At 44.4% G+C, this 20,015-nt stretch overlaps 1 protein-coding gene across 6 annotated transcripts in view; it reads right to left on the bottom strand.

Annotated features, from left to right (window-relative positions):
- LOC142489328 (schlafen family member 13-like) overlaps positions 1 to 19,111 on the bottom strand; it is a 76,140-nt gene extending 57,029 nt beyond the window's left edge. Inside the window, exons 1-4 of one of the 6 annotated variants that reach the window (XM_075589881.1) lie at positions 16,498 to 16,842; positions 12,632 to 12,730; positions 12,312 to 12,498; positions 9,480 to 9,567 (exon numbers count right to left, since the gene is read on the bottom strand). In XM_075589881.1, coding sequence (XP_075445996.1) covers positions 9,480 to 9,499 — 20 coding nt within the window. In that variant the 5' untranslated portion in view covers positions 9,500 to 9,567; positions 12,312 to 12,498; positions 12,632 to 12,730; positions 16,498 to 16,842. Of the gene's footprint in view, positions 1 to 9,479; positions 9,568 to 12,311; positions 12,499 to 12,621; positions 12,731 to 16,497; positions 16,843 to 19,018 lie in introns of those variants that run through there. The other 5 variants (XM_075589878.1, XM_075589879.1, XM_075589882.1 and 2 more) reach the window with 5 other exon arrangements.
- Positions 19,112 to 20,015: the final 904 nt, after the last annotated feature.

Raw genomic sequence — 20,015 nt, 5'->3', positions numbered from 1 at the left:
AGACTTGATTGCGGTTTGTAGGTAGGGTAGGTCAGAGATGACCAACAGAAAGAAATCCCATTAGTTTGCACTCAACTAAATTATAACTCTGCGTATAAACAATTATGTATCAAACCATATGGGTGTCAGAAGGTGCCAGAAGGTTTAAAACACAAAACAAAAAATTATTTATTATTATATATATATATATATATATATATATATATATATATACACATCTAATTGATATCTACTAAATTAATTAAAACTAATATAAAATCTCTAAAGATAACGGCGACGGAGCACGTCAGCAAACCCCTCCAAAATGGGTGTACAGATGTACAACTAGTGTGGTATACAATATACTATCATGGCGGTCCTGTAATTAGATAGATGTGCATATATACAGAGCTAATCAATATAAGTCTGTATATGGTTAATCAGCTATGTGCCGCAGGGTTAAGGTACTCCTGGCTACTTATATTCCATGCAATGACATATACGCACATTCCACGCACTTGATTGCGGTTTGCACACAGTTCGCCAAGAGTTATAAAGTAATTATTTAGATCAATGGTGGGTAATGAGATGGAAATGATTTAAATTTTGCCACATGGATAAATCATGTTTGTTTGATGGCAGGTTTTCTATTTGTATAAAGTAATATTATCAGTGTCTGCAGCAAGCTAGGAGTAGAGAGAAAGCAGAGCGGGCTTCCAGAGTAAACTTGAGGAGAAAGGGGGGGTGTACTCCTACTACCGGCATGAATCAATATTGTATATATACACTGCATATGTCTGACTAGCCTGTTTGAGCCACCTGTACCAGGTTGGATGATTAAGGTCTTTATTCGTATCAGTAGGTTTTGTAAAAAAAACTCTCCCTCCCTCCGCCCCTCATCTCACTATCCCCCAGCTCACCTCTCACTCTCCCTGTCATTCCCTGCTCGACATGTAGCTCCCCCCTGTGTGCTCCTGCAGTGCACTGAAAGTACTGTAGGAAAGGACCAGGGAGAGAGGTGTTGGGGGCCGCAGGGGGATCTCCAGAAGCGATTTTATCGTTTATTTTTTAACGTGTCTCCGTGGTCATCAATATGTGGGGCACACCACTTGCCCTATAACAGTTTGCATTTTGGAACACATTCACAATATCACTATAAGTCGAGCGTCACATAATGTAGCTTTACATTTTAAAAAGGTTCATCACTCTTACCCTACGTGTCTAATTTATCGAATAGGTTCAGCTTAGGCCTCAGACATGGTAACACTAACCGCGCTGACGCTCATGCTCTCCTGCTCAAGCAGGAGCATTTTTCTGTCCTTGCATGAGCGTCAGCGAGCGCGCTTGTGAGCCGGGGCGGGAGGCAGGGCTAGCACGCCACGTCACGGCCTGCCATTGGCTTTTTGCGGTCACGTGACCGGCCCCCCACTTCCCTCAGGAGGAAAAATTACATTTCACTGTTGGCTACAATTCCACACACCTCCGCAAGCGCCATCTAAAGCCGCCCTCAGTAGGGATGATGGGGGTAAGTGGCGCAGTTTAGCACGGTCTTTTTGACCATGGCCCTGGCCTTAGTTGGAGAGGTGGGAATAGAACCAATGAGCGAATCCTTTTGGATTTACCATCTATGCACCCTCCAAACAACTGGGTTGAATGTTGATATTGAGATTAATTAATTTGTGGTTTGTTCACTCCTTGATGTAAAATTGGTGGAGGCTATATTAATATTTGTGAGGTCTTGATACCTTGTATTCATTATACCTCCATACGAAATTATTTTTTTTATTATATATTCTGGAGGGGGGGGGGGGGGGGTGGGATCTATTAAGATTGAAGTTACTTTGTTATTTTATATCCGTTATGCCTTTGCTTTTAAAATTATTAGATTTATATTTTATTAAAAACACATTCAATTCATTTTTTTACACTTATTACATTTTAGTAGTTTTGGTTCTTGAGATTATAATTCATCCCGTTGGAGGCCGTTTTAATACTATTCTCTTGGTCTGTTTCTGTGCTCGACTAGGAAGCCAACCCGTAGGATGTGGAGATTGACCACATGCCTCGGGACAGTCTTGATAGGGAAGGCAAAACCAGATCAGAAGCCAAAAATCGGGCGAGAACACGGTTCAAGGCCGGGGACAAGGCAGAATCAAAATCCAGGCAAAGGGTTAAGGCAGGCAGAGTACAAGGCAAAATCTTCAGCAACCCAAGGTTAAAACACAAACTGGTAATAGAACAAATGCAAAGCCAAGGAGACAGGTCTCCATTTTAGTTCATGGCGAACGAGGCTACCTCTTGTCTTTAGCCATCTTTGTTCAGGGCGAGTGACCACTGTTTTTGGCCATCTTGGTTGAGGCGTAGGGAACATAGAACACAATAACAGCTGTGCCTGTGCCAAAGGGAGACGGCCGCAACGGCGGGTCTTGGCTGTTTCTTTCTTTGTATTATATTCCTTGTGGTTTTGGAGGATCCTTGTTAAGCGTTTTTTATATTTTCATTGATATCTTCATTTTTAGTCTTGTCTAGTTATTTTGCGTTCTACTACTTGCTTTGCACTATTTTAGCCTTTTGAGATTATTTTTATTTTTTATTTTTAACTAATTGCGTTGCGACATTATTTGGCCATTAAACTATTTCAGGATGCAATATCCCATTGTTATGCAACTACCTGAGGAAGCTCCTTGTGAGTGAAACGCTCAGGGTTTTTCTATGCGAAGGATCCTTTGACTGTACGGACATCGGTAGGAGTTCCATCCCGCCTCTAGTCATGACGTCATTTCTGGAAGTTGCGTATTTTATTGAATTGGGGAGGCTAATGGCTTCTGCTGCAGCAGTCCCGGCGTTCCGCTTAGATCTATTTGGTCTTAATGCTTTTTTTCACTGCAGATAGTGAGTGTACTGCCTTTTATCCTTTCAGCTATTCTAAAACAGTGTTGTACCATGTTTACCTTTTTCTCTATCCTTTTTAATTGGGAATAGCTTCAGTTCCTGCATTTTTGAAGACCCATTACTAGTCCGAAGATGTTTTTGACCCCTTAAAAAAATAAATGGAGTACATCTAATTCCAGATAAGTGGGGTCGGCTTCATTTTTTCACATCATAGATATATTATCTTAACATGATTGAAGAATATTCTCTTTTTATGTTTCTTCCATACCCTGGGAATTTTTGCCCTCCAGAGATTCTTTTCTGTCTGCATGATTGGAAAAGTCTTGTTGTGATGGAACTGCATTATGCCTAAGGAATGTTGTGACAGGGTAAATAAAAGCCATCAGCTATATGCCTGGCAGACATATATTTAGTCTGCAGTGCAGCAGTGAAGAGGTTAACTTCAGCTGGGAAGCTCATGACAATTAGTTGGATCCCAACTGCCTAATCAAGGTGTGTTAAAAACCCCAGGCTGTACACACATGCAGCCTAGCTGGTCAGGAGACAGGAGTGAAATACTGAAGAGATTACTGCCATAAGGTCTGTTTTGCAAAGTACATGTGTGATGAACTGTCTGTCTCCTGCATACTAAAGAGAAGCTATTTTGTTCTGTCTGCTAAAAATAAGCTATTTTGTTTTGTCTACTGAAGAAGAAGCTATTTTCTTTTGTTTGCTGATGAGAAGCTATTTGTTGTGTGCTGTATGTTTTAAGGCTCAAATAAATAAGCCTTATACAAAGAACCAGAGTGTGTGGTTGCATGTACCCTGCAACATATTGTGTCAAGAAGTGCCGGGATTTTGAAAGGCCCCTGCAGTTAAAAGGGCCACACACACAAGAATGAGAAAAATGGAAGAATTTTTTTTAAGAGTTTCTGTGCGAGCAGACCAGACAGCAGGGACAGATAATGCAGGAGCAGGCCCGGCTACAAGCAGAGAGAGATGAAAGACTATTGCAGCAGCAAACACAGCTCCTAACCCAGCAGCAGGCAGAATAGGAGGAGCGGATGGCCAAGCTGCTGACCCAATTCCAGGGGTCTGCCAGTCCAGAACTTGCAAACAACCCCCCGGTATTCCTGAGGAAAATGGATCCGAACGAGGATCCAGAGGCTTTTTTACTGACATTTGAAAGGGTTGCCGAAGCTCAGGGCTGGGCTGCAAATCGCTGGGCAATTGCTTTGGCCCCGCTCCTCATAGGAGAAGCCCAGGCCTCATATCAGGGCCTCCCTGCAGATCAGGCAATGGACTACCGACAAGTGAAAGCCGCCATACTGGATCGCTTAGGTCTGACCCCAGAGACCTACCGGCAGCAGTTCCGGAACATGAAGTACACTGCTAAGATGACACCCCGGGTCCTCGCGCAGCGGTTATTGGACTTGTGTACGCGCTGGATACAACCCGAGGAGTGCACTAAGGAGGCAATTCTGGAGCAGGTGGTTTTGGAACAATTCCTTCAAATAATAGCCCCTTCCGCACGCTCGTGGGTAAAACGCCACGCTGCTGAAACCCTAGCTTTGGCGGTCCAACTCGTGGAGAACTTCTTTGGGGCTGAGGAGCAGACGAATGTCCTGGACCCGACGGATCCGACTCCACCGGCACCTGCGGACGCCCAAAGAGGGAGGTCAGATCAACGGGGAACCTACGGCCCGTCCACGCGCAACCGCCAAGTCCAATGGAAGGAGCAGTCGTTCCAGCAAGGGCGGAATCCAAATGCTGGTCCCCGCCGAGCCCCTTGTCTACTTCCTGATGTCGGCTCGTCGCAAAATGAGAGGTACTTCCGAGGACGTCGCCCACAGGACCCACCAAATGCCTGGTCTCCAGTGTCCGGTCCAGCAGAGCACTATCCACAGCCCCCTCCTGTGAGGGAACCCTCTCCATGTTCCGCCTGCGGAGAACAAGGCCACCGGCATGTGGACTGTCCACGGATGGATTGTTCATTCGGCAGGACCGTCACCTCGGCCTTCACTGGGGAAAATTACAAGCCCTGGCTACTTCCAGCCCAGGTTGGGGGAAAAACCGTCCAGGCCCTTGTAGATTCGGGCTCTGGGAAAACTCTGGTCTTCCAGGGACTGTTACGGCCTAACGTGTGTTCTTTTGACTCTCCATGGAGCATAGAATGTATACACGGCGATGTAAGACGGTATCCGACGGCCAAAATCCGGCTACAGGTAAAGGGTCAGGAGGCCTACCTCGAAGTAGGAGTCGCTCCTTGGCTCCCTGCCCCAGTTGTGCTCAGCCGGGACTGGCCTTTCTTTTCGGACCTAATGGCCCCAGTCTCTCACGAGGAGCCTTATTCTGTGGCTCAAGAGAACCCTGGCAAACTGTTCCCCTTCTTGGCAGACCTTTTCCCCAGCCGACACCGGGTTCCAAAGACTCGGAAGCAAAAACGCTCCGACAAACAGGACTGGTTGCAGAAATCTGGGTCTCAAGGTGACCATTCTAGTAGCCAGAGGTCACAAGTGATGGCTGGGGATGGCCAGAGGGAGGGGGATAAGGGCCCTGGAGATTTACCAGACCTATACCTCCCTGACTTTCGCCAGAGGCAAAAGGAAGACCCAGTACTTGCTAGACAGTATGACAAGGTGGTAAAAATTGATGAGCAGATTTTTAATGCACAGGGGGTAATAGTATTCCCCCATTTTGAATTATCAAATGATATCCTGTATAGGGTGAATAGGCAGACACAAACAGGGGAGGTCACCAGACAGATATTGGTTCCCAAGGCGTTTGTTAAATCTGTGTTCACTCTAGCCCATACTGTCCCTTGGGGTGGTCACCTGGGCAGGGATAAAACATTGGACCGTATCTCGTCCCGATTCTATTGGCCAGGGATGCATAGTGATATTGCTAAGTTATGTGCGGCATGTCCGGAGTGCCAGCTAACTAGTCCGAAGGGACAAAAACCAGCCCCTTTGGTTCCTCTACCTTTGGTGTCAGTTCCCTTTGAAAGGATTGGGGTAGACTTGGTAGGACCTCTAGAACCTTCTGCGAAAGGACACAGGTTTATTCTTGTAATAGTTGACTATGCAACAAGGTATCCCGAGGCGTTCCCCCTGAGAACAGCAACGGCGAAGCAAGTAGCCAACAAGTTGTTGGAGCTGTTCTCACGGGTTGGGCTTCCCCAGGTTATGTTGACAGACCAAGGTACAAATTTATAGTAAAACTGATGCAGGATGTCTTAAAATTACTAGAGGTCGTCTGTTCGGACATCGGTCTACCATCCACAGACTGACGGATTGATGGAAAGATTTAACCGAACTCTAAAAGGGATGCTGAGGAAATATGTAGATTCAGAGAAGACAGCCTGGGATGAACTTCTCCCTTTTCTGCTTTTTGCAGCGCGGGAAGTTCCCCAGGCCTCCACGGGATTCTCTCCATTTGAACTGCTGTATGGCCGCCAACCCCGGGGTATCCTAGACCTCCTAAAGGAGTCCTGGGAGGAACAGCGGTCCCCTTCTAAGAATACCCTGCAATATGTACTAGACCTTAGGAAGCGCCTAGATGTGGTCAACCATTTTGCTAGGGAGAATCTTAGATCAGCCCAGGACAGTCAGGAGAGACATTACAATCAAAATGCTCGCATGAGAGTGTTTCACCCGGGAGATCAGGTAATGTTGTTGTTACCCAGTTGTGAGAGCAAACTCCTAACCAAATGGCAAATTCGAAGTACTCCGCCGCACTGGTGATGTGGATTACGAGATCGCTCAACCAGGGTCCAGGAAGGGTAAACAAATTTACCATGTGAACTTGCTGAAACCCTGGAAGATGCAGCGGTCTCTATTCATCCACCCGGTGAAGGAAACGGATTTGGGTCCTCAGCCCCCACGGGAGAACATCGTGGGTGACGATAAAATCCCAATGGGTAGACAGTTGTCCTCTGAACAAAAAGGGCACTTGTTAGAAATAATTACACAATTCCATGATATTTTTTCTGATTTGCATGGGCAAACTAATTTAATTTCACATGTGATCGAGACAGCACCTGGGGTAAAAGTACGTTCCCGTCCTTATATGTTGCCTGAGAGTCGTAGGGCCCTGGTAGAGAAGGAGGTACAAGAAATATTACACTTAGGAGTGATTGAGGAATCATGCAGTGAGTGGTGTAGTCCATTAGTTATGGTCCCTAAACCCGATGGGAAGGTAAGATTTTGTGTGGACCTCCGAAAGGTCAATGCGGTATCCAAGTTTGACGCATATCCGATGCCAAGGGTGGACGAGTTAATTGATGCCCTTGGTAACGCGGAATATATATCCACGCTGGATTTATCAAAAGGATACTGGCAAATACCTTTAGAGAAAAACTCCAAGTGCAAAACAGCTTTTGCCACTCCCATGGGTTTACACCAGTTTGTGACAATGCCATTTGGACTGCATGGAGCCCCAGCCACATTTCAGAGACTCATGGATAAGGTGCTCAGACCCCATAGGGCTTATGCCGCAGCCTACCTAGATGACATTGTCATTTATAGTAAACACTGGTGAGCCCACCTAAATAGGCTGAAAGTGGTCCTCGAGTCGCTAAGAGAGGCAGGGCTCACAGCCAACCCTTAGAAATGTGCCTTAAGTAAGGCGGAAACCAAATACTTAGGGTATGCAGTGGGAGGTGGAAAAGTAAGGCCACTAGCAGACAAGGTAGTTGCCCTGAAAGAAGTTCCGACACCCCAAACAAAAACGCAGGTAAGCTCTCTGCTGGGTTTAGCAGGGTACTACCGGCAGTTCATCCCCAACTACTCAGAAGTTGCAGCCCCATTAACGGACCTAACAAAAAAGTCCGCCCCTACACAAGTGGTATGGTCAACGGAGTGTCAGAGAGCCTTTGAGGACATAAAAAGGTGTCTAACAGAGGGTCCCGTCCTTAGAAGCCCAGACTTCAACAGGCCTTTTGTAGTGCAAACCGGTGCATCAGAGATAGGGCTAGGGACAGTGTTGTCACAACAGTTTGAGGGAGTGGAACATCCTATCCTTTTTCTGAGTAGGAAATTGTTCCAGAGGGAAAAAAACTACTCAGTGATTGAGGAGGAGTGCCTCGCAGTAAAGTGGGCAATCGAGGCTTTGAGGCATTACCTGGCAGGAGTCCATTTTACTCTGGTAACGGACCATGCTCCACTGAAGTGGTTAAATACACTGGCGACACACTTTATTCGAGCTCGGCTAGTCCCACGAATTCGGGTATACCCGGGTGTATTGAGGTTTGTGACTGTTTTCTGCCCGAGTGCATTGAGGTATTTTCCAGGCAGGGATTAAAGCATTTTATTCCCGCTGGCTGCAATACTGCACAGTATATATATATATACTGCAGTACAATTCATGAATTTATGCCATCTGGTAGACACCCGAAGCATTGCAGCCTATTAAATCCTAATCATTATCATTTAACAGATCAGCCGCCCGTCAGCCAGGCATGAACCCAGGCTGGGAAGGCAAACGCAACGGGGCTTGTCAGAGGTGAGGAGCGGCGCATTCCAGGTATCTGCCAGGTACATACTGGGTATTTGCTCGAATAAAGTGTGTCGGTGCAGTAGTATGAAAGATTCCAATGCTAGATTGACTAGGTGGTATATGGCCCTCCAACCCTTCTCATTTGAGATTCAGCACAGGCCGGGAAAAGAGAACGCAAATGCTGACTTCTTTTCCAGAGAAGGGGTGGATGGTCGGGCTTCAGCCGTGCGTAGCCCCAGGCACACACTAACAGGGGAGGAATGTGACAGGGTAAATGAAAGCCCCCAGCTATATGCCTGGCAGACATATGTTTAGTCTGCAGTGCAGCAGTGACGAGGTTAACTTCAGCTGGGACGCTCATGACAATTAGTTGGATCCCAGCTGCCTAATCAAGGTGTGTTAAAAACCCCAGGCTGTACACACATGCAGCCTAGCTGGTCAGGAGACAGGAGTGAAATACTGAAGAGATTACTGCTGTAAGGTCTGTTTTGCAAAGTACATGTTTTATGAACTGTCTGAACCAGAGACAGGACTGAAAATGCTGAAGAGATTACTGCTGTAAGGTCTGTGTTGCAAAGTACATGTGTGATGAACTGTCTGTCTGCTGCATACTAAAGAGAAGCTATTTTGTTCTCTCTGCTGAAGAAGAAGCTATTTTCTTTTGTTTGCTGATGAGAAGCCATTTGTTTTTGGTGTGCTGTATGTTTTAAGGCTCAAATAAATAAGCCTTATCCAAAGAACCCGCGTGTGTGGTTGCATGTACCCTGCAACAAATGTAATTTAATTTTTTTTAATATTCCTACTAGTTTGCGCTTAAACTTTTTTTTTCCTCCTTTCACTTTATTGAACAAAGACAGAATGATTGGAAATCAAACGTAGATGATGACTAGTGCAATATGTGCGCTAAACCACAACGTGTACAAAAAACCTAGTCTCTCTAAAAAGAGAGCAGGCCCTTTTGTACAGCAAGTGTTCTCTCACTTCCATGGAGGTCACACAATGTCAATCATACACTAACATTGATCTTGATGCACAGCAACATTGCCATAATAATAATTATAATGCTTTCAGTTTCCTGCCTGTGTTATGTAAAACTGATATCACATTAATGGACAATTCAAACAAGTGCTTACCTTTGATTTAGAAAGTCCATTTTGATTGCGTCCCAGGGTTGTTAGAATTGGCGTGTTCTTACCAAATTCTTAACACGACAGAGGTAAACTAAATAAAATAAGAAAAGAGAGAAATATATTTTTTATACTTTCCTTAAAAAATAAAACACGTCCTCCATCTTCTTAGTCTATTTGGGTGAGACTTGCCGTTTTTCTATTCAAGCAAATGCTGTAGCCTAGATGAATGAGCAGAACTCGTCTTACTTAAAGGGCCGATCTCTCCTAGGACCAAAAGTGAACTAATTGCAGTTATGTTTGAGATCTTGTACATTTTTTTAAAATGTAAATTAACTTGAAAACAATTCCACATTGTTTACTAGTTTCATTTCTTAAGTGCCCCACCCCAAATTACCCAGATGAGACCCCAGAAACAGGTCACTGGAATTAATTCACTTTGGTCCTAAGTGGGATTGCTACCTCTGATTCCCGAACTATTGGAACGAATTCGGTCAGCCAACATCTTTACCAAATTAGATCTCTGATAGGCGTATAATTTGGTCTGCATTCGACCGGGTGATGAGTGAAAGACAGCCTTCCGAACCCGTTATGGGCACAATAAATACCATGTGAAGCCTTTTGGACTCTAATGCTCCTGCTACTTTCCAGCATCTAATCAATGATGTTCTCCGAGAGTTACTGGACAAATTCGTAGTGGTATACCTGGATGATATCCTAGTCTTCTCAGATAACATTATGGATCACCAGAAACATGTCTGGATCGTCCTAGAGCGTCTCCGAAAGCATATATTGTACATCAAATTAGAAAAATGCGAATTTGAAAAGACCAGCATGCAATTTCTCAAGTACGTCATCTCCCTTGAGGTTTTGAGTATGGACCCAGGCAAGATTCAAGCTGTGGTGGAATGGCCAATTCCTCGAAATGAGGACTTCCATAGACGTTTTATAAAAGATTTCTCTGGCATTTATTGCCCCAATCACCCAACTCACACGTAAATAATTCCCCTTCAAATGGTCTCTGTAACAGGGGACTTATCCCTGTTCAGTAATGTGCCTTTAATCTAGCAGTGTGGGGGTTAACTGTTGGTAGTTAATTACTAAACACCACCTGCCTGATTAGATTGCTTACAAAAGCCTGCCTTTGAGACAGGAAGTGACTCTTTAGCTCTGACTGAGAGCTGACCTTTGGAGACACCACATGTCTTGAGCTCTGCCAGCCACATAGCAGAGCTGATTGCAAGACACCAAATAAGACTTCTAAACCTGGATGCTGATTTTCTGTGCACGCACGGGTGCGATTCCAGGAGAGCAGAGAAGCTTACTCTACAGCTGATAAACAGATAAGACTTTCATTATTAAGAGACTGCTTATATCTGCTTATTTTCATGCTATATGTTTTGGGGCTGAGAGAAATGCTTGACTAGGGAAATGTGAATTAATTGCCTAGTGTTTTCACTAGAAATACTCCCAAGTGAATGGAAGCTTTGTTCCCCCCTTGTTTGGATGTTTTCCTGATAAAAAGGAAAAGGCACAATAAAGCCTTATTATAATTTCACCTTATAAAAGCCTCCTAATTGTGTACCTCTGTGAACGTTCCGTCTACAGTCTCCTAAAGCGGATGCAGCATTTGAAAAATGTATGTCAATTTTCAAATCTGCTCCTATAATCATCCATCCAAATCCAGAACTACTATTAGAGCTTCCAGATGCCATCAAAATACACCCTGTTTTTCATATTTCCCTGCTGAAGCCACTCCGCAATAATCCATGTCCTGGACAGAAACTTCCTCCTCCTGACCCAGTGGATAATGAAGAGGAATTCATTGTGGAGAGAATTTAGGTCTCCAGGTTACACCGATGGAGACTACAGTACCTGGTCCACTGGGAAGTGGGGGGGCTGTGGCCCAAAGGAGAGGTCCTAGGAACCCAAAGAGTTTGTACATGCTCCATGACTAGTCAGTGCCTTCCACCGGAGATATCCAGATAAGCCTAGGAAGGATCGTCCGGAGAAAGCCCTTGGGAGGTGGGAGTAATGTCATGTTCTAGCCTGCAGTACCCATGCTTATCCACTGGGACTGCTGCTGCTCTGCTAACTCTCAAGGAACATTCCAGACCCTGTAACCTGACACCTCTGCTCTACCTCTTAGCCTGCCTATATAAACTTCCCCTTCCTGTCTGTCGGTGCCTGTTTATACTGGTTCTGCAGCTCCTGCTAGGCTCGTGTTTACTGCTGAAGCTATTGCCCTGTTCCAGTCTCCTCGTTGTCAACCTCTGGTTGCGACCCTGACCACGCTATCTGCCGCCTGTCTCTGACCTCTGCTTGTGACCCGGACCACGCTTCCTGCTTTTCCTGCCACTGGGATCCACTCCAGCTGTAGATTATCCCTTGACAGTGTGTCAGTCAGTGTGTGTGTGTATGTTATCCTCAGAGTCATGCCCCACCTCCCCCCCCCCAGCAGAGGTATGAGACATGGGGGAGGGGAGTCTGTCTGACCCCCCCCCCCCCACCCGGAGCAGCCTCCACTCTCCCCTGGTTGTGTTCTGCTGCTGGTGCGTTCGGTGGTGGCTCAAGGGGGGTTGGCGAAGAGCGTGCTCTGAGGCTCACTGGGGGGGTGCTCCGCAGCTGTGTGTGCCTCCCTCCTGCTGGTGGAAGCTGGCAAAATTTAGTGGCAGTGAATGTTGCGTCGTCATTTCCGTCACCACGGACTTCTGTCTCCATCAACTCCATTCACGGACACTGAATTTTGCTCATGTGGCAGGTGCCGCTAAAGAAGTTTCACTTCAAAAATGTGATTGATTTCAGCTCTGGGGTCACCCTGCTTCCCAAGATACTTACCTCAGAAGGGGGTGCTGGTAGCTGCTCCGACTGGGCTAGTTGAGATTCTTGAAATGGCGGCTTCCAATAGGAAGCCGCGACGTCATCTCTTGCAGCTTCCTATTGGCCCCAAGTGACCAGGACATTAAAATTGAGAGATACCTCCTTATGGGGTGCCTTTATCTGGTGAAGCAGGGGGTCCCCAGAGCTGAAATTAAAGGAGTTAAGTCCCAGAGAGGGAGGAGGATAGAGATATAGGTGAAAAAGAACAATAAGCACTACAAAAACTAATGTCAATCAGTATCACAAATAAAAATGAATATAAACACACAATAGAATACCGGAGGTGCTACTAATGTGAGTCCTTTCCCTATTTTAATGCTGCTAATTAGGTCCTCGACCCCACAGATGCCGAGAGGGTATGGATAGATGTAGATGACCTAGGCGCAGAGAAAAGAATGGTGGGGAAAAAACATAGGGTAGTATGTCTGCAATAGGTCTTCAACACTAGGTGAGAGATGCACTTACAACAGGGTAGAACATTTGGGCTTTTCTCCAGTATCACTTTAAATTAATCTGTTGAAAGAATCCAGGAACCAGGATTTTTCTTTTGTCCAAAATAGTATCTGCAACAGGATCCTCATGGTACTTTGGAATATCAACTTAAAGATGTATTCTCAGGTCACCATAGGGAGTGTATATAAATGGCTATTTATTAAAACAAAATCAAAACCTTACACAAGGTATAGAACACATAAAATTCGTATAAATGTAGGAGGATAGTATGAGTAGTCTCTCACATCTGCGATAGCCCAATAGCTACATCAGAGTCCCAATGGATTTGAGGCAAAAGGTGACACTGTGCTCTCATTTACATGTAATTTCCCAGAATCCCTTGCTGCAGCAGAAGCACTGTATGCTAGGTGATAAAAGCGAAAAGCAGGATTGCAGACCTGTCTAAGGCCCGTTCTATACTGCATGCGGCCGTGCGCATGCGCGTGCCTGCGCGAACGCGTGTGCACGTGCCTCATGCTTTTCCCTGTTATAGAGCCGGGAGCTGCAGGTACTGTGTGTGTATGTGTGTGCATGGGTTGTGTGAGTGAAGAAAGTCCTAAATAAAATAAAAAATTTAAAGAAAAAAAAAAGTTTAATAAATATTTTTTTATTTTATTTGTGCAATCATTGATACACACACAAACACATGCATTTGAGCGCCGGTAGCGGCACGAAATTATATTTTCCACAATCTTCGCCGCTGTCTGTTGGCTCCCTACCGTGCGCGCGGCCCTTGTATAGTAGGGCTGGCTGACCTCAGCCATCTATAACTGCCGTGCGTGCGCACAGCATAGCACGCCCCGGCACTATAGAACAGCCCTAAGGCTAGGTCCCTGCTGCAGTTGGCGGCGCACACAGCTGCGCCTCCCGCCAGCTCCTTACCTTCTACCTTGCTGTCCCCAGTGCCTCCTTGCGTACTGCGACACGTCAGCCGGCATGGGATATGCCAGGATTGTGTTCCCGTGCGGCAACGCATCACATGGTGTGGCAGGGAGCCAATGAAGAGGAGAGATAGCCAACAGGGGAGTGTATCCTTCCTCAAGGAAACTCTTTGTAACCCTTCGATCGTATACCATGCCAAATTGCTCGATTCCAACAAACGAATTGGAGAGGCAATTCCACATGTTGAATTTAGTAAGATGTTGAAAGAATATACCAATAGAGTGAGAGGGATGTGGAAGATGGATGCACTCTTTGTATTGCCAGATGGATCAAGGACGGGCCAAACTATTTCAATAACTACGATTTAAAGATTGAATAACGGCCGTATAGTTCTACAGGTTGTTTTTTGTCTCAATCCCTTGGAAGCTTTGGTATGACCCACCCGACTTGTTTTAGCCCCCCTCCCCCCCCCCCCCACACACACCTAAAAAAAGCTGCCTGCAGACCGCAGTGAAGCGCCATGCACGCGCCACCAGGACCTTAGCCTAAGAGATGTGAATGTGCTCACAAGTAATATTTTTATATGATATAGATATATATCACTGATCTTGGATTGCCTCGTTATAGAAAATTAAACATCTAGGGAAAAAAATAGGTATGGTAATTTTTATTCTATTTTAAAAAGACCCAACGCCTTCATTAGTGATCATGTGGCAACTCCCCTCCACTGAGCAGACCAGATGTTTTCCATGCAGACAAAGGATTGCATCAGGAAGGGGGGAAAAAAAAGTATTACCCTAATCTATTTATATAAGCTGTCTTTGCTGTTTACTAATGCCACAAAGAGAGAGGTGATGAGCAGCTATATTCATTTAGATATTGGGTTATTTTTTTCCACAGGTAATGTTAGGACCTGCATACTGGTTATGTCGTGACGTGTCTGCAGGCTTATAATGCTTTGACCAAAGGGGTTAACTAAATGACCCTTACTTATGAGAATACCAACATTGAAGTACAGGCATACCCCGGTTTAAGGACACTCACTTTAAGTACACTCGCGAGTAAGTACATATCGCCCAATAGGCAAACGGCAGCTCACGCATGCGCCTGTCAGCACGTCCTGAACAGCAATATCAGCTCCCTGCCTGTACCGAAGCTGTGCGCAAGCGGGGAGACTATAGAGCCTGTTGCAAATGCGTTATTTACATCAGTTATGCAAGGATATGACGATTGCAGTACAGTACAAGCATCGATAAGTGGAAAAAAGGCAGTGCTTCACTTTAAGTACATTTTCGCTTTACATACATGCTCCGGTCCCATTGCGTATGTTAATGCGGGGTATGCCTGTATTTAACTATGTATTTTGTCATATTGGATGTAGCATTTGGCCACACCCAGTAGAACACACACACACACACTTTAGAGCTTGCATAATTACAAAAAAAAAAAAAGTAACTAATAAAATACAGGCATACCCCACTTTAACGTACGCAATGGGACCGGAGCATGTATGTAAAGCGAAAACGTACTTAAAGTGAAGTACTACCTTTTTTCCACTTTACAATGCAAGTACTGCATGCATACATGTACAGTAGTATACTGTACTACAAACATACATCATATATGTGCATAACTGATGTAAATAATGCATTTGTAACCAAAATAAATACAGTAGGCTTTATTCACAGGAAAAGATGAAGGAGCACAGCGTCCACTTCATAGTGCAAAAAATGTAGATAGGGCAACTCCAAGAAAATTGGAACATATTTATTGTACAAACAGCACCAACAACGGAGGTATAGGAAACGCACCAATGCGTTTCATCCAATAGGACTTTATCAAGGCTTTATTTAAATAAAATCTTTAATGGCAGACGATTTTTCTTACTAGTGCTTGCAGATGCAAAATGGATGAACGGAAAATTATGTAGGAAGGATGAAGGAGAGGGCATATCTTCTAATGAACAGTATTTTTACTGAAAGGGCATGAAGGTGAGGTGCATTTATTTGACTGACTGATATATTTTTGGGACTTTGATTTGTGACTTTGGTGAAAACAATACAGTACAATACTGTACAGTACAGTGTTTTACAATTCTGTGCTTCCTTACTCGGGTCCTTGATCAGCTTGGCTTAGAGATGAAATTCACAACCTTTATGTGCTGTACATGTAGTTTCCCCACTTGATCAGAGCTCCAGTACAGGTAGGGAGCCGGTTTAGTTTGTGCAGAAAGGCGCATGCGCGAACTGCCGTTTCCCTATTGGCTGAAGTGAATCATCGTCAATTGGTGAGTCACAACTACGGCGGTCTGTAGGGGCAGCCACAGCGCAATGAATGGGAGCAAGCAAAGAGAGAGGCTCGCACGCGGGACAGTACTGTATAGCAGACAGACGGTTAAACCCTTAAGCCAATGCATGCTGCTTTAAACACGGGTCGAAAGTCTGCGAGTGGGTATATTGGCTTTGCATCTCATCCCAGGCTATGCTTAAAAGCTGTGTTTAAAGCAGCATGCATTGGCGTAAGGGTTTAACCATGTAATGTGGTCGAGACAAAGGGTGGCACTGTGTGCTCATTTGCATGTCATTTCCCAGAATCCCTTGCTGCAGTGGAAGCACTGTATGTTAGGTGATAATGGTGAAAAGCAGGGTTGCAGACCTGTCTAGGACATGTGAATGTGCTCACAAGTAATATTTTTAATATGGTATAGATATACACATGGGTAGTATGGCACTACCACAGTAATAAAAATGGATGTTAACTCAATACTTACCAAAATGTATATCTGCTGTAATTCTACCTGCCGGCTGCTGGGGTCGCAAGCGTGCAGCTGTGTGAAAGGCCTCCCTTAGATCTCAGACACACTCCATCTACCTCCTAGCCATATATCTGCCTGCTGCAGTGAGGGTGGAGCGGGTCTGGAATGTGTGACAGGTTTCCACATGGAGCAGCTTCAAAGAAATCTCCTCCCATTCTCCTTGTGTGCGAGAAAGGGGGGCTAATGGTGTGCTCAGAGATGAAAAAGGGAATGGAGTGGAGTTTTAGTTAAATTGTAAAAAAATAAATATATTTGTACAGTTTTATTAAAACTAAAATGTATTTGCTCGTTACATTTATTATTGCAACTTTTTTGGTTATAGGAAATAACACAATAAATTACCTAAAACTATATATATATATATATATATATATATATATATATATATATATATATATATATATATATATATATATATAAAAATTCTCTACACTTGTTTTCAATTGGATACTTACGGAGATAAATAGCATTATTAAAATGACTTAATTGATGTAATTGTGGGAAGTTTGTTATTCAAAAAGCCTAGCTTAAACACAATACATTAAAAAATAAAAAAATGGAGTGGATCAAAAAAAGTTCAAAAAGTCAATCACCTAAACATTACCTTTTTAATTCCCACGCACCTGCATTTCCAATCTCTGTATTTCAAATATAATCGGGTAACAAGGGTCTCAATTAAACAAAAGAAGTGCAAGTTAACCCGTAGATTCTAAGGCTGCGCTAATAGTGTGCACTGCAGTGCGTGTGATGTCATTTGCGGGGCGCGTGCAAATCCTGCACTCTATGCAGGATGAGACACGGGGTGTGGCGGAGGCATGGCTCGTGACATCATGCGAGCGGTTCACCATCATTGGCTGAACCGCTACACGTAATGCTACGCGGCGGCCGCAGACACAAATTCATGTCTCTCCTGGATCCTGCCGCTCAGTCGTGTCTCCGCCTGGTTGCGATCACGTTCACTATCTGCAGAATGATGCACAAGTTATGTGTTTTGGCGCCGCAACTATAAGCGCTTATAGTGTAGGAGTTGCTGCATGCGTGTGCACGTCAAGCACACTTCAGTAATTGGCTATAGCAGTTAGGCAGTGCCCGCAGGCGAGACACAATAAATTGTCTTCTCAGGTGGCTGCCACGTGACGTCAGCATCACGTGAGTTGGTTCAGCCAATATGGGCGAACCAGCTTCATGATGCATCCGCCACACCCTTGCCAGCAACATGAGCAGGGATTGCTTGTGCTACAACCGCGCGGCAAGGTAAGAGCTTGCACTCTCGCAAGCAAAGTGTATGAGCTAAGCAAGACGTAACAGCTGCATCACGAAATATATTTCCGATGTTCACTATATGTTGCCAGTTTGGTACAATTTTCAAATTTGGTCCAGTTTTCATACCCTGCTAATCACCGATTAAAATAAAAATTGGTTACATGGCATCAGTCTATTCCCTGCATACTGAATGGGGAGATCATGGGGTGCAGGAGGCAGCTGCAATCCCGAGAGTGTTTATACATTTTTACATTATGGTAATGTGTGTTCCCGAGTTCAGATCTACAGCTCCCCCACCCAATAGATTATTCCTGCAAATCCGGGGGAAATTCACTAATCCTCATGTGGGCATCGTACCCTTATCAGGTGCACACTGCCATTCAAATCAAATGTGATAGCGGTAGCAGACCGCTGTGAATCCCGGTGATTGATACTTGGCAGTAACAAAGTATTTAATCTGAAACTAAAAAGGTGAAATACTTCCAAAAATGTTTCTTTAAAAATACAAACGCCAATGTTTCATTTTCCTTCACGATTTATACAATATATTAAAAATACATTGTATTGGAAAACTACAGTAAATTACCAAGAAACGTTTTTTTAAAGTTTGAGGTGAGCTAGCAACTTTAAGGCAAAACTGCCTTAATATTTCCAGAAAAATGAAAGTGAAAGTTACACACAAAGCAGTTCCCGCTGGAAGTTACAGTATGAAACAGATCCGCCCCCTCAGTGTTACATTAACTCTGTCACAAGGGTTTCCTATACAGCACACTTCTGCTGCAGGGCCCTTTGGCAAATAAGGGGTTCATGCATTTTCCCATGTTCCCCTTCTCATAAAATCAACTAAACTGGCAAATAAAGTTTCTTCCTGTCGCAGAGGCGGCTTTATCTAGACAGCATTTCCTCCTCATTTAGGTGCTTTACCCTTTTTACAGCAGTTTAATTCGGGGGAACCCAGGCTATCAGATATGCAAAATAAATACAACCTGCGTCCATTACTAATCCTACATTAATACATTATATAAACCACCATACACATGACGACTACATTATCTATTTCGACATGTTTATTACAGTATATGTACATGCATTTTACATATGTACATAGCGTTAGTCATATGGAAGAAATGTTGATCTAAGGGACAATTCTTGCTAATTGATCTTCCTCTAATTATTAAGACCCCCTGTAATAAAACATTACTATACTTCTCACCCTGCAGCCGCCGCTGAGCAGCCTCCTCCTCTTCCACCTTCCCCGGCTGCCGGTCGCCTGCTCGCGCTCTGCACTCACTTCCACCAGCACTTTTTAAACTTCCCGCCAGTTTGTGACGTCACATATGACGGGAGGCTTGTCGGGCTCACACCATCTCGGGGGGGAGGGGCCTCGCCTGTGTGCTGCAGCCATTTCCTATAGCACGTGTCCGATCATGTCGTTGCAGTCACTTGTTTACCCTCTAACCAGTTTTGTTTCAAGCAGAAAGTAACCCTATGATTTTTAGCTTTACACATTGTGTGTGACATCGATATACAGCTTCACCCAGATATAACAATATTATAAACCCACGTGTGACCAAAACAATGTCTCCCATCAGCAGTCCCTGTGTTTATCGAAAACACCCTAATTTCATAAATCCACAGGTATGCAGATTATATATATATGTTATGTTGTCTAATGGGTAAAATGTTTTATTAGTGACTAAAGCATGGGCTTGTTCTTTCCTTGAGCGCACACACACACACACACACACACACACACACACACACAAAACAAGACAATGCTTTAGTCACTAATAAAACATTTTACCCATTAGACAATATAAGCAATGATGTATGACCATGGTTACCTCACTTCAAATAATAAATCACGAGCTTGAATACGTGGTATCTCGATTCACATTGTATAAAAAGCAATATGCAAGGAGCAAAAAGCTGCCAAGTGCCAGAAGCAAAGTATCACAGTGGAGATAACAGGGGTGGCCAACTTCAGTCCTTAACAGGACCTCAACAGGCTAGGTTTAAGGATATCCATGCTACAGCACAGGTGATAAGTCTTCGACTGAGCTACCTGCGCTGAAGCAGGGATATCCTTGAAACCTGACCTGTTGGTGGCTCTTGTGGACTGGAGTTGGCCACCCAAGATAACATATACAATAAAAGTTGAGTAACAAAAGGGAGCAAACAAGCACTCACTTATACTATCAAACAAATTG

This window comes from Ascaphus truei, chromosome 3 (genome assembly GCF_040206685.1).
Source record: "Ascaphus truei isolate aAscTru1 chromosome 3, aAscTru1.hap1, whole genome shotgun sequence".
NCBI lineage: Eukaryota > Metazoa > Chordata > Amphibia > Anura > Ascaphidae > Ascaphus > Ascaphus truei.
Note: the sequence above shows the minus strand (reverse complement) of the source record. Positions and strands in the feature narration are given on the sequence as shown.